General features: G+C 53.0%; 2 protein-coding genes and 1 non-coding gene across 3 annotated transcripts; all 3 read left to right on the top strand.

The window, feature by feature from the left end:
* Positions 1-2,106: 2,106 nt before the first annotated feature.
* Positions 2,107-6,969, top strand: NCU06171 (actin cytoskeleton-regulatory complex protein; the record flags this gene model as incomplete). Its single annotated transcript, XM_957647.2, has 2 exons — positions 2,107-5,681; positions 5,742-6,969. Exons 1-2 carry the CDS (start codon positions 2,308-2,310, stop codon positions 6,967-6,969), a joined length of 4,602 nt encoding a protein of 1,533 aa, XP_962740.1. The 5' UTR covers positions 2,107-2,307.
* A 223-nt stretch (positions 6,970-7,192) lies between these two features.
* NCU16641 (hypothetical protein) lies at positions 7,193-7,525 on the top strand (the record flags this gene model as incomplete). The annotated part of the gene is made up of 1 exon (XM_011395729.1): positions 7,193-7,525. The coding sequence occupies one exon, from the start codon at positions 7,193-7,195 to the stop codon at positions 7,523-7,525; it is 333 nt and encodes a 110-aa protein (XP_011394031.1).
* A 416-nt stretch (positions 7,526-7,941) lies between these two features.
* NCU15647 lies at positions 7,942-8,057 on the top strand. The gene has a single exon (XR_897848.1). It is a non-coding gene; the product is annotated as a 5S ribosomal RNA (ribosomal RNA).
* The last annotated feature ends 4,330 nt before the right edge of the window (positions 8,058-12,387 follow it).

A 12,387-nucleotide genomic window follows, 5' to 3' on the forward strand; every position in this document is an offset into this window, starting at 1 on the left:
TATAATATTAATATTCTAGCGGGCAGCTCGCTAGTAGCGAAGTAGCTACAATATCTGAAATATAACGTCGGTAATTATTACGAATAATAGTTCGCTGGAATTAAGGGGCAAAAATATTGTACTTTCGCCGGCAATATAGCCTAATAATATTATAATAATATAATACTAACGCCCTCCACTATTTAACTAGGATTTATTATAAATTATAAAAGTTCCGAAGATAGACCTTATAAGGGGGGGGGTTATATTAAGAGGCTAAAAATTCGTATATAAAAGCACTTTAGTGGCTACTACTCCCCTTCGTTAATTAACGTGTAGGATTATTAATAATAACGCCTATATTAGGTCGGGCTCGTGGGAAGGATAATCTAATATTGTACCGAGGCGCTAAACTAGTACGAGACTTTATAATACTCGTTAACGGATAAATAGAGTTTATATAGGTATAAAAGAGGTTCAATAAAGCGTAATTTATTATAGTCGGTAACTATTAATATATCTTTAGATTAACCCTTAATTTACCGTCCCCTACGTATAGCCACGACCGTAGTCACCTCAGCCTACCTTTCGCCTACGTTCCTAATAGTAATAGTATCGTTAAAACGTTAGATAAAAGGAGACTACAGGCCTTGTAAGGAGAAATAATCCTACTTAATATTGCTGTTGAAGTGACTCCGTACGAATACGTTTTGTAGTAACTATATCAACTTTTCATTTTGGTAGGTCGGATCGATTTTCTATATAAATGTACGGACCATTAGGTTAGGAAGCTTTGGGTATGGGGTCGGGTCATCTGACCACTCCGCAGCATCAGGGACCAGGAGGCGGGGGTACTGGCGTGGGGCGCATGTTGCCGCAACCCACAAATCTTTCGACGCTTTTGTGAAGCTTCTGATTGTTTGCCAGTTAAAAAGGAACAAACTCACTGGACGCCATCACGCCAGCTGTAGTGCTCCGGTTTTTGCCCGCATCAGCACCACTCAGGGACCACAGGCCCAATGAAAACTGTGATCGGCGACTCTGGACTTTTACACCATGTACACGATGTCCTGGTAGCTGGTGCGGCCATCAAAATGACACGCAAACGCTATCCATCGAAGCGATGATGTGACCGGCCTTGTCTCCACCGGGCTGGCTGGAGCTGGGAATAAAAGGAGTCATCCTCTGCAGCTCCAGGTCGGAATCCATGGCGATGAGGTGTGGTGAGGAGCCCGACTCCGTGCAGAAAGCCAGGACGACCATGCTATTTTTGCCCGTTGAACGGAGCGGCGGCGGGAGGGAACGCGCGGGGACCTCAATGCTTGTCTGGAAAATTTTGTGACCGAGCAGCCGATAGTCTGGGGAGCTCCATTCGGCCGCACAGGCCAGCCCCCGACGTTGCTCTCGGCCGATGGATTCGGGTCTTGGCAGCTAGGGGAGATTCGGCCTGGAGGCGTCGACGTTGAAGATGTCAAGTTGGCCCAAGCTTCTTTCAGTTCGTTTGAAGCTTCATTCCTTTATGTGGCCTGTGCTCAGGGGGAGCTGGAGAAAGCTGTCACGTGGCAGAGAGGAGGCCGAGCACGGATTATACATACTGCGTATGTAGCTAGGGTGGTCCAAGCACCCTACTAGTGAGCCCAGTCCGCCCGTTCCTGAAGTCTACCAACACTGACATGTACTTGGAAGCTTCGCTGTTGCTTCTTTGCCTGCCGTGAGCATGGAAAAGGTGGAGCAAAAGAGAAGCAATGGAGAGCATCCATTGGACCATATGGTATTCCAGCTCCATTTGCTCATTTTCCATGTTATTAGTTCCCGCTTCCAACTGCAGTGGCTCCAACCAAGGAACGGGGCGTGGTGGTCCAGTCCTTGGTGTTTACTATGAGTGACATCGATTCACCGCACTGATTGCCTGCCCGACGCTGCCTGGACACTTGACACTGACCCTGACCCTGACACACGCAACAACAACAACACCCGACCGCCGCCAGTGCTGTCGTCGTCGTCGTCGTCATCACACGAGCGCTTCCACGGCGCATCGCAGCCCATACTTGCCATTTGCATCTTGTCTATCTACACCATAATCACTACTCTAATTCAACTACTAGTCTCCCCCATTCCGTGACTGCCGACCAAGAGGAGCTTGCTGCCTCTCTTTCGCCAGTTGCCTCTCCGCTCCTTGAACCCCCTTTTCCCCTCGTCGTGTATCAGGTGTTGCTGCCTCCATTTCCGCAGCCCCAAGCCCCTCTCTTCCTCGTCCGATACTTCTAGACCCGACACGAGGGCCATCGAATTGCATTTAGTAATATACACGAGGAGGAACCGCCCGTCATGTACTCGAACTCGAATGCCTTCCTCGGGGGCGCCAACAGCCTTCGCCCCGGCCAGCAGCCGCAGCAGCAACAGCAACAATACGGCGCCCCGAGTCCGTTTGGCCAACAGGGCCCGATGCAGCCTCAGCCGACCGGGTTTGCGCCGCAGCCGACTGGGTTCGCTCCCCAACCTACCGGCTTTGGTCAACAACAGACCGGCTATGGTCAGCAACAACAGCAGCCGCTCCAGCAGCAGTTCACGGGATACCCGGGGTTGCAGGCCCCCCAGCAACAGCCTCAGCTTCAGCAACAGTTCACCGGTTTCCAACCCCAGGCTACTGGCTTCCAACCCCAGGTTACTGGCTTCCAGCCTCAGGCTACTGGCTTCCAGCCCCAAGCGCCCCAGCAGCAGCCGTTCCAGACCGGCATGCCTCCTGTCCCAGCGATTCCCCAGCAGTTCCAGCAACAGCAGTCGTTCCAGCAGCAGCAGCAGCAGCAGCAGCAGCCATCGATTCAGCAACCCCAGCCGACTGGGTTCCCATCCGTACAGATCCAAGCGCCGGCTCAACAGCCTGCCCCGACCGCCCAGGGTGGCATCGCCCCTCCTCCGCCCGTGAAGCCCCAGGCTACGGGCTTTTCTGAGATGGCCGCCTCTTTCCAGACGGCTGGGGGCAAGGGACGGAGGGCCGAGCAGAAGACCAACACCGTCAAGATCCCCAACATCCGCCTTTCTTTCATCACGGCGCATGACCAGGCCAGGTTCGAGACGCTTTTCAAGTCGGCTGTGGGAGAAGGACAGACTACCATGTCGGGTGAAAAGGCGAGAGATCTCCTTCTGCGGTCGAAGCTGGATGGGGACTCGCTATCACAAATCTGGACATTGGCGGATACCACAAGGTCTGGGCAGCTACACTTCCCCGAGTTTGCCCTGGCCATGTACCTTTGCAACCTCAAGATCACTGGCAAGGCACTTCCTAGCGTCCTACCTGATCACATCAAGAACGAGGTTTCGAGCATGGTGGACATCATCAACTTTAGTATCACCGACGATGCGGGCTCTAGCTCTGCCCCGGCATCTAACGCCCCCAGCTTTGCTACGCAGCAGAATACGGCGGCCGTTCCGACCATTCAACAGCCCCAGCCGCAGCCGTCAAACTCGGCGATTCTCCAGGCGCAGATGACTGGCTTTCCTGCTCAGCAAACTGGTTTCATGGGTCAGAACCAGGGCCTTCAACCCCAGCAGACTGGATTCCCGGGAATGAACCCCCAGCCAACTGGCTACGCCGGTCCTATGCCTCCCATGCCTCCCATGCCGACCGGATTTGGCTCAAATCTGTCGCCTAACGCTGGCCCTGGCGGCATGGTTGCTCCTCTCAACTCTCAGCCCACGGGAATGCCTGGACAATGGGGACTTGTTAATACGCCTGCCACCGGATTGCCTCTCATTGATGCGCTCCAGGCTCGCATGATGCCTCAACTGGGACGTGAACAGCGGAATTATACTACGGCCGGACTTCAAGGTAATGCCGTTATCCCCTGGGCCATCACCAAGGACGAGAAGACGAGGTACGATGCCCTGTTCCGGGCTTGGGATGGTCTGAACAAGGGTTTCATCGCTGGCGATGCTGCTATCGAGATCTTTGGTCAGAGTGGCTTGGACAAGCCTGATCTTGAGCGCATCTGGACCCTCGCCGACAATGGAAACAAGGGCCGCCTGGATTTGGATGAATTTGCGGTGGCTATGCATCTGATTTACCGCAAGCTTAACGGCTACCCTATTCCTAACCAGCTTCCTCCTGAGCTTGTTCCCCCTTCTGCGAGAAACCTCAGTGCGTCTATTGGTATGGTCAAAAACATGCTTCATCAGGAATCCGAGCTCCGCAAAAACACTGGGGCCTCGTTGCTGCCCCAGAAGACCGGCGTCAGCTATCTTAAAGGCCACTCTTTCAAGAACACTGGGGCTAACCGCAAGGATGCTACCGTGTTCAAGAACAACGATGAGGAGGTGGGGTATCGCTCCAGCGCGCGCCGTCGCGTGGGCACGTCTCCTCGTCCTGAATCTCCGGCGGCTAGTAACTCCGGTGATGACCTGACTATTGAGCAGCTTCGCAAGAAGATCAAGGAGAAGCAGGTACTTCTTGATGCCATGGATTTCAACGATGAGAAGAACATGGAGGAAGACGACATTCTTGACAGACGCGACCGCCGCGAGGCCGATGAACTATACCGCCGTATCCGGAGAATCCAGGAGGACATTGACAATCATCCAGATGCCCAGCTGATGAGCGCCGACTCTGATGCCGAGAGACGCGCACTTAAGCGCCAGCTGCAGCAGCTTACTGACAGAATCCCAGAGCTTGCGTCCCAGGTTCGGAAGACTGAGAAGGCCATTGCTGACGCCAGACTTGAGCTCTTCCGTCTCAAGGATGCCAAGGCTCATCCTAACAGCGCCGCCGCCATTGTCGGTACTGGCCCGGGTGGTATGGTCACCGAGTCCGACAGAATCAAGGCCCGTGCGAAGGCTATGATGCAGCAGCGGACAGCTGCCTTGATGGGCAAGAAGATCGATATCGGTGATGATGATGCCGATGGCCCCAAGCGCTTGGAAGAGGAGAACATCAAGATTAAGACCGAAAAAGAGAACAACGAGCGCATGGTCAGAGACGTTGAAGATAGCGTCCGCGAATTCGCCAAGGGTATTGAGGATAGTCTCAAGGAGGGTGCTCCGGATTCCACCTCTGAACACGAGAAGCGTCGCTGGGAGGATGCCCTTGGCGTGGAGGACGAGGTCAGAGACTTCATCTTCGATCTTCAGCGGGAAAGCCGGGCCGCTCGGATTCGGTCTCAGGACCGTCAGGGCGGCCGTAAGGCCACCCAGGAACCTGTCAAGGCTGAGGCCCCTGTTTCTACCCGCGTAGAAACCCCTTCCCCGTCGATTTCGCGGACATCTACCCCGGCCTCCACTGCTGGCGGCGGTTCTTACTCTTCCTACAAGACACCAGAGGAGCGCGCTGCCTTCATCAAACAGCAGGCCGAGCAGCGCATGGCTGAGCGCCTTGCTGCTCTCGGACTCAAGGCTCCCGGTAAGCCAGGTGAGACTGCCGCTCAGCGAGCTGAGCGCGAAAGGGCTGAGCGAGCTGAGAAGCGGCGTCAGGCCGAAGAGGAAGATGCTCGTCGTGAGGCCGAAAGACAAGCGAAGCTGGCTGAAGAGGAAGGCGGGCCTGCGCCTGTCGCATCTCCCAAGGCCGATTCTCGCCCGCCCCCTCCGCCCCCGAGCAGAAAGGCCGGCAAGGCCGATGATAGACGCGACGAGGAGGCTGCCGCTAAGAAGGCTGAGGAAGAACGCCTGGAACGTGAGCGTGAGGAGCAGGAGCGTGAAACTCGTGAGCTAGAGTAAGTCACTGTCTCCATTGCCGCTTTTGCATTTACACTGCGACTAACGATCTTTTACAGGGAAAGCGCCAAGGCCCAAGAAGACGAACTTGCCAAGGAACGTGCGGAAGCTGATGCTCGTCTCAAGGCCCTGGAAGAGCAAGTCCGATTGGGCAAGCTGAAGAAGGAAGAGGAGAAGCGTAAGAAGAAGGCTGCTATGGCTGAGGCTAAGGAAAAGGAGGCCCAGTTGGCTGCTCGCCGTGCCGAAATCGAGGCCGCCCGTAAGCGTGAAGAGGAGCTCCGCAAGCAACTCGAAGCGATCGACGATGAAGACAGCTCCTCTTCCGACGAAGAGGGCCCGGAGCAAATCACTCCCCAGGCGTCTACTCCTACTGTTGGTGGTAGCCAAGTCGGCACTCACGAGCAGGAGCCCAACTCTCCCCCTCCTCCTGCCCCGGCGTCTGTGGCCTCCCCTCCCCAGATCGTTACGACTAGCCCCAACGCCGAGAGGGAGAGTCGCAACCCGTACTTCAAAATGATGTCCCAGTCCTCTGAAGCATCTACTTCTTCGGTTGCCGCACCAGTCGCTTCGCCTCCTCCGCCGGCCGATGTCTCGACTAACCCGTTCCACCGCATGACGCAGGCAGCCGCCGCGCCAGCTGCTGCTGTTAGCAGCGCTGTTAGTGGTGCTGTCAGCGGTATCAGCGATGCTATTAGTGGTGTAATGCCTAGCAGACGTCGTCCCAACGATGATGATGATGATGACTGGGGCTCGGAGAAGGGCTCGGACGATGAGGACTCCGATGACGAGGGCAGGCCGGGCGGCAATAGCGCCGCTGCGCTTGCCTCCATTCTCTTTGGTACCATGGCGCCTCCTCGTCCCCTGTCCGCCACCGGTGAAAAGCCTACTGCAAGCACTCCTCCGGTTGTCAGCTCCCCTAGCTCGCCTCCCCCTCCTCCGGCCCCAGTGGAGCCCTCTGCTGGTTCTCCCCCTCCTCCTCCGCCCCCTCCCCCGGGTCCTCCTCCTGCCCCCAGCGGTGGTGCTCCCCCGCCGCCTCCTCCTCCTCCGCCTATGCCTGAGTCCGGAGCCCCTGCTGCTCCTCCCCCGCCCCCTCCTCCCGGTCCCCCTCCCGCTCCTGGTGCCGTTCCTCCCCCGCCACCCCCTCCTCCTGGTGGTGCCCCTGCTCCCTCTCTTCCTGCTGGAAGACCCGCTGGCCTCCTTGGAGAGATCCAAGCCGGCAGGGCTCTCAAGAAGACGCAGACGAAGGACAAGAGCCAAGCTGCTGTTGCCGGCCGGGTGCTCGACTAAGCGATGTCTACAGTGTTCTACCATTGAGGCGTTGTCTTAGACCAGTGGCGTATGTGGCAATGGGAAGATGGTCATGCGGGAGTTAGGGGTTCATGCGGCTCGGATGCGAGCGGTGGTGGTACAGTTGTACTAGCTTGCTGCTGTGTCGGGTCAGGTCAGGGAGAAAGGATGTAGGAAGAAGGAGAAGGTATGCGATGGAGGTGGTTGGGGACGCGCATGGTGGATGGTTACGCAGAAGGCGTTGTATGAAACAAAAATGCTGGACGGAAAGAAAGAGACCCGAAGATTTTGTGCAGTGAAGGCGGATGGTTGCAAGGAGAAAAGGAAGACGGAGAGAGGAAGAGAGACTGGAACAAGGGTGGTTGGGAAAACACAAGAATATGGATGGAGAAGACAGACGCACACGCAGGCACACACAGACACGTACACATGGATCACATTCACACACGAACTCGATGGGCACAGGGCACGCATCGAGTCGAGTCTCGGTTCATCTACATCCACCTCTACCTCTACCTTTACCTACTTCAGGGCATTGGACTTGTTGAAGTTCTAATCTCTTTGGTTATCGAGACGCCGTATAATGTCTGTTGATCGAGGACTTGTTCCTTTTTTTTTCCTTTTGCAGAGTAGTTGAATCCAGTGTATTTGATCATGTTTGTTCGCACCTTAGTTCGTATTGCAACGGACCCGACTTGGGCGCAGTGAGCTCTACGAGATGAAGGTTTTGTGAAATGCTTGCCTCAACAGAGCAGAGCTTCATAACCCCCCTACATCATTACCATTGCTATTCACGTACAAACGTCGAACGGCGGTTGAACTCGAAATGACCCAACAAGTTTCATCTACCACCACCACAACACAACACAACACAACCACTGTACCCCTCACTCAACCCATCTCATTACATATATATACCTCTACGTTGCTTCTTGACAATATAATTCTTCATCTTGCAACTCATGGTCACATACGACCATACCCACTGGAAAACTCGGGATCCCGTCCGCTCTCCCATAGATAAGCCAGTGAGGGCCTGACTAGTAGTTGGGTCGGTGACGACCAGCGAATCCCAGGTGTTGTGTGTTTTTGTTTTCTTTTCTTTCCTTTTTTCCATACCTTTCTTGTTTTTCTTTTCAGGCCTTTCCAGGTGATTTTTCTTGTTCATACCTAGGTATCTACCGCTCATCTATATCTTTAGGGTCGTTCAGTTTTGTTTTTCTAACTTGGGCTTGATTGTTGAGGATTGTGTTGGAAGAGATGAAAGAGATGGGAGAGGGAAGAAAGATATGGATGTGGTTGCTATAAAAAGAGGTAGGTATTGGAGAAGCAAGTGAGTGGATTGATTGCGTGGGGATGGATCAGATGAACTGACTGTACCTAGGTATCTACCGTTTTCCCGAGTTTTGGAAGGTGACGAAATTCGGTATGTACCTATCTCTGGATGGAAAGTGTAGATAATCAGTTCCAGTTTGACTATGAAAGGTGAGCAAGCGCTTACTGATTGCACATCATGGCTTAAAGACTTTTTTTTTTTTTTTTTTTTTTTTTTTTTTTTTTTTTGGTTATGTGGTGGTAGCTTGCGGACTTATTCTCCGTTTTGCATATTGTATTTAATACGACATATCGATATGATGATGTCGGTCGCCGTCCGCGCAATTCGCCGGGGCTGTGCTGGTTCCGTTTACTTACTTATTTCCTATTACCTATCTACCTATGTACATATCTACCTGGTCTCTGCTCGTCCGCTATTTTGGTTCAGATTTGCAATGACAGTCTTAGTTGCGGAGCAATGTTCGGTATATCCTGTCAAACAGCAATTTTGCGCGGAAAATTGGGTTAGGTTATCGACGCATGTAGGTAGGTTGGTTGATATCTTCACGGTACGCACCCCTCTTCGACCAGCTACCTACTGTCTACACATACCGCAATAGCGAGTTAATATGTATTTAAGTTGATATTGAGGAGGGAGATCGTTGTTGCATCTCGCTGGAGCTTCTGGTGTTACTGTAGGTACCTCCAGTAACGGCGGCGAAACCATGATTGTAAATCAACTAAACTGCACTGGAAGTGGTTGCATAAAGATGAAGGCTGGTGGAGGGAGGGTACGGACCGAGTTACGAATCCTCGAGCCGTCGAACGGATGGGCTTTGAAGGAAAGCGAGAAGAGGACTGACTGGACGAGAGAGTGAGAAGGTGGGTAGGGTAGACAAAGGTAGAGATAGGTAGAGATAGATAGACAGAAGGATACATAGGTAAAAAGATGTCGACGGAGAAGGTGCCCATAGGTTGCAGCATCCTTTCTCTTGGGGTTTTTTTTTCCTGATATGATAGGTTTGTACACGTTGGTTGACTGGATGTGAGTTGCTGAAAAAGTGCTGAAAGTCGCTAACATGTGATTGGGTCTCGAGTGCAAGTGGACAGAAAGTCCACAGACAGAGGCAGCTTGACTTTTTGGGATGTGTTCGCGCAGATGCGCAGATGCGTCGGTCCAGAAAAGAGGGTTGCATATGCTGTGCTGTTGTGCATGTATTTGTGGATGGGTGGGGAGGACGTTCAGAGCTTCATTGTTTCAGATGGACTGGGACTTGATTCTTGAGGGGGGGGGCTCTCAAACCGAGTTCCGACCGTTTGTCGGCCTTTCTTCTAGAACTGGATCTCATATAGTTCTTGGGTGGATAAAGTAGTCCAGAATTTGGTGCCACTGCGGGAAACGGTGCGATGCTTGTATCTTCTTTCGTGGGGTCGAATGGCGAGCTACACTAGGTTGTAGCTATCGACTATCTATGTATGCAAGATTTGAACATCACGAACCCCTCGTGGTCGATCGTCATGGTGGTGGAGGTGTTGATCCTGTCCCCTCTTTCGTCGGGTTCACTTTAGGCGACGGTATTGTATCTTCTGAGAGCCCTGGAATTTCGTACATATAGTGGTTGCATATGTACCCGTCATTCCCCCATGTTGCATACCTTAGCTGCTCGGATTGCATTAGGCGGTGGAGGCGGTGGATATCGTTCTTGCATGCCTAGGGCGGGTAGGTGGGTGGATTTGGGCATCATGATCTCGACTCCCCATCTCTTGAGTGATGTCTGCTGTTGTTGAACTTGGCTCGATAGAGTAGACAGTCCACGACATGACTATATGAGGAGCCCATACACACACGTCTGTATCAACCGGTATACAATAATTGCACGGGCGCAGAGTCCACGGGGTTGCAGCCCAAACGGAGCGAGCCGCTACACAGTATGCGTATCGACATATGAGCATGCATTGCGGCATCACTTGTCTATCACGTAGACGGTACCATAGAGGCTTGTGCGGATGCAGAACCGCGCTCCAGTGCTCGAGCAGAGATGCGGTCCAAAGTGAGGAAGTGTAAGGAGAGACAAAGGGATGAAAGTGCAAGACACATTGTCTTGTCCGTTCCCCCCGATCGGACCGAGTGACGAGCCGGAAGATGGCGACGACAGCGGATCAACCGTATACCTTCGTATAGCCCACGGTCAATCGTCTTATACCGTCTCCTGTGTGCTGCAAAGGGAGTGACGGTCAAGACCGATGATGTCACCTAATTTCCTTAACAGAACTGAAGGTCGTTCCCGATCACTCGGGACTCCAGGCCCTAAGTTGGATTCTCATTCCACTTGGCAGGGACCGGCATGCCAAGTCCGATGTTGAGAGCATTGGAACGGCCGAGTCCCCTGATCATCATGGCATTCCAGTTGCGACCAGCCGTGAGAATTGAAATCTCGATTTCGTTTGTCAAGTGGGAGAAAGTGGTGGTGTTGAAAGTTGAAAGGTCAAGCAAGCACTGACATGGCGTACAAGTACTTAGCCCCCCCCCCCCTTCGAGTTCGAGGCCCCCGCACTTGGGCGTCGTTTATGCCTTCTGATTGGCCAATGTGGAATTGGAGCACGAAATGGACGCGCAAGTTCGCGCCAAGGCCAGTCAATTGAAGCTCTCGAATCACGGTGCCGGTGCACATTCCAGTTGGGCAGTTATTCAAGAGCTGGACAAGTCCAAGAGGGGGAGCAGTAGCGCCGGCATCTTCCGGGCCTGGTGTCTTTAAACAGACCCGAAGAAGCTGAATACCTATGATCCATGATCTCCAAGTATCGATAGAACGTGCTACTCGCGAGATGAGCAAGTAGGTATCGAGAATTCAGGGCCAAAGGTTGGACATTTGACGCTGCGGCACGTTTGGTGTAGCCGTCGACGGTTGTTCGGTTCCGTGCCGGTCGACATCCCCGGCGTCGGTCGACTCTCCGAGAGATAGGATCTGGCATTGAATTGAAGATGGAATAAATGATAGGCTGGGACCTACATTCCTGTGAACAGAAGGGGCTTTGCAGGTATGAGCGGAAGTACCCGACTACCTCGCGGATGTGCTCAAGCCTGCCTGACAGGAGGCTGCAGTACATCCATACATACATGCCTGTCAACTCGAGCAAAATGCCTGCGCGTGCTGCACAAAAGAAGGGAAAAAAAGACACCTCAACGGCTACTCATCGTTACATACTTATAACGTCCCCGCTATCAATCATATATCAATCATCCTGGTCTGGCCCAATCCGTGCAAGACATGTCTCTGACGACATTCAGATGATCAAGAGGGAAAGATGGATGGGTCACTGTCGTCCCCCTCGGTACTACCTCTACCTAGTACTCGGCCTGGACCTGGACGATGGATGATGGGCTCTGCCACACCCTTGCATCTTGGGGACGGAGAGAGAGAGAGGATAAAGAGGTTGCGTCTTGTCAAACACGGGCAAGAATGACGGGACTGGTCAGTTCAAGCCTTCTTTTACCATCCATCCATCCATCCATCCATGAATTAAGGCCCATGGAGGCCCACCACTTTAACCCCCTGTCCATAGTCTCCCGAGCCCAGTCCAATCATGTGTCATCGTGTTGCCCTCCCTGCCTGGACTGGCCTCCACTTGGTTGCGTTCTTGGAACAGCGGGTGTGAGCTGGCAGTCAGTGGCATCACTAATAGGTACTCCCCTCGTCTCTCTCGCCTGCCCGTCGCAACCTTGGAACCGTCGAGACCCGTCTCTCTCTGTTTTTTTTCACCTGTGTTCATCTTTTCAATCCCCAATGTGGACATCTTTGCTTGTCTAGTGTACACTCCCCTCATCTACAAACAAAACCACTCGCATCACGGTCACCTTGACCATGATACAATACAGTCTATATACAAACGAGCACCTTTATGAAGTATCTTTCCATGTGTACCTTTTGGCATCACTGTTCGCCTAGCATCTTCACGGCCACCCATTTGAAAGAAAAGGAAATCCCATTGCTTCGCTTCAGTTGGAGACGACCTGATCGCCTTGTGCCTGTTCTTCCCGCAACGACGATCCATACAATAACCGTTTCTTTTACCACTGTCACTGTCCCTTGCCAGCCAGGCTCA

The sequence above is a fragment of the Neurospora crassa genome, linkage group III (genome assembly GCF_000182925.2).
Source record: "Neurospora crassa OR74A linkage group III, whole genome shotgun sequence".
Classification (NCBI taxonomy): Eukaryota; Fungi; Ascomycota; class Sordariomycetes; order Sordariales; family Sordariaceae; genus Neurospora; species Neurospora crassa.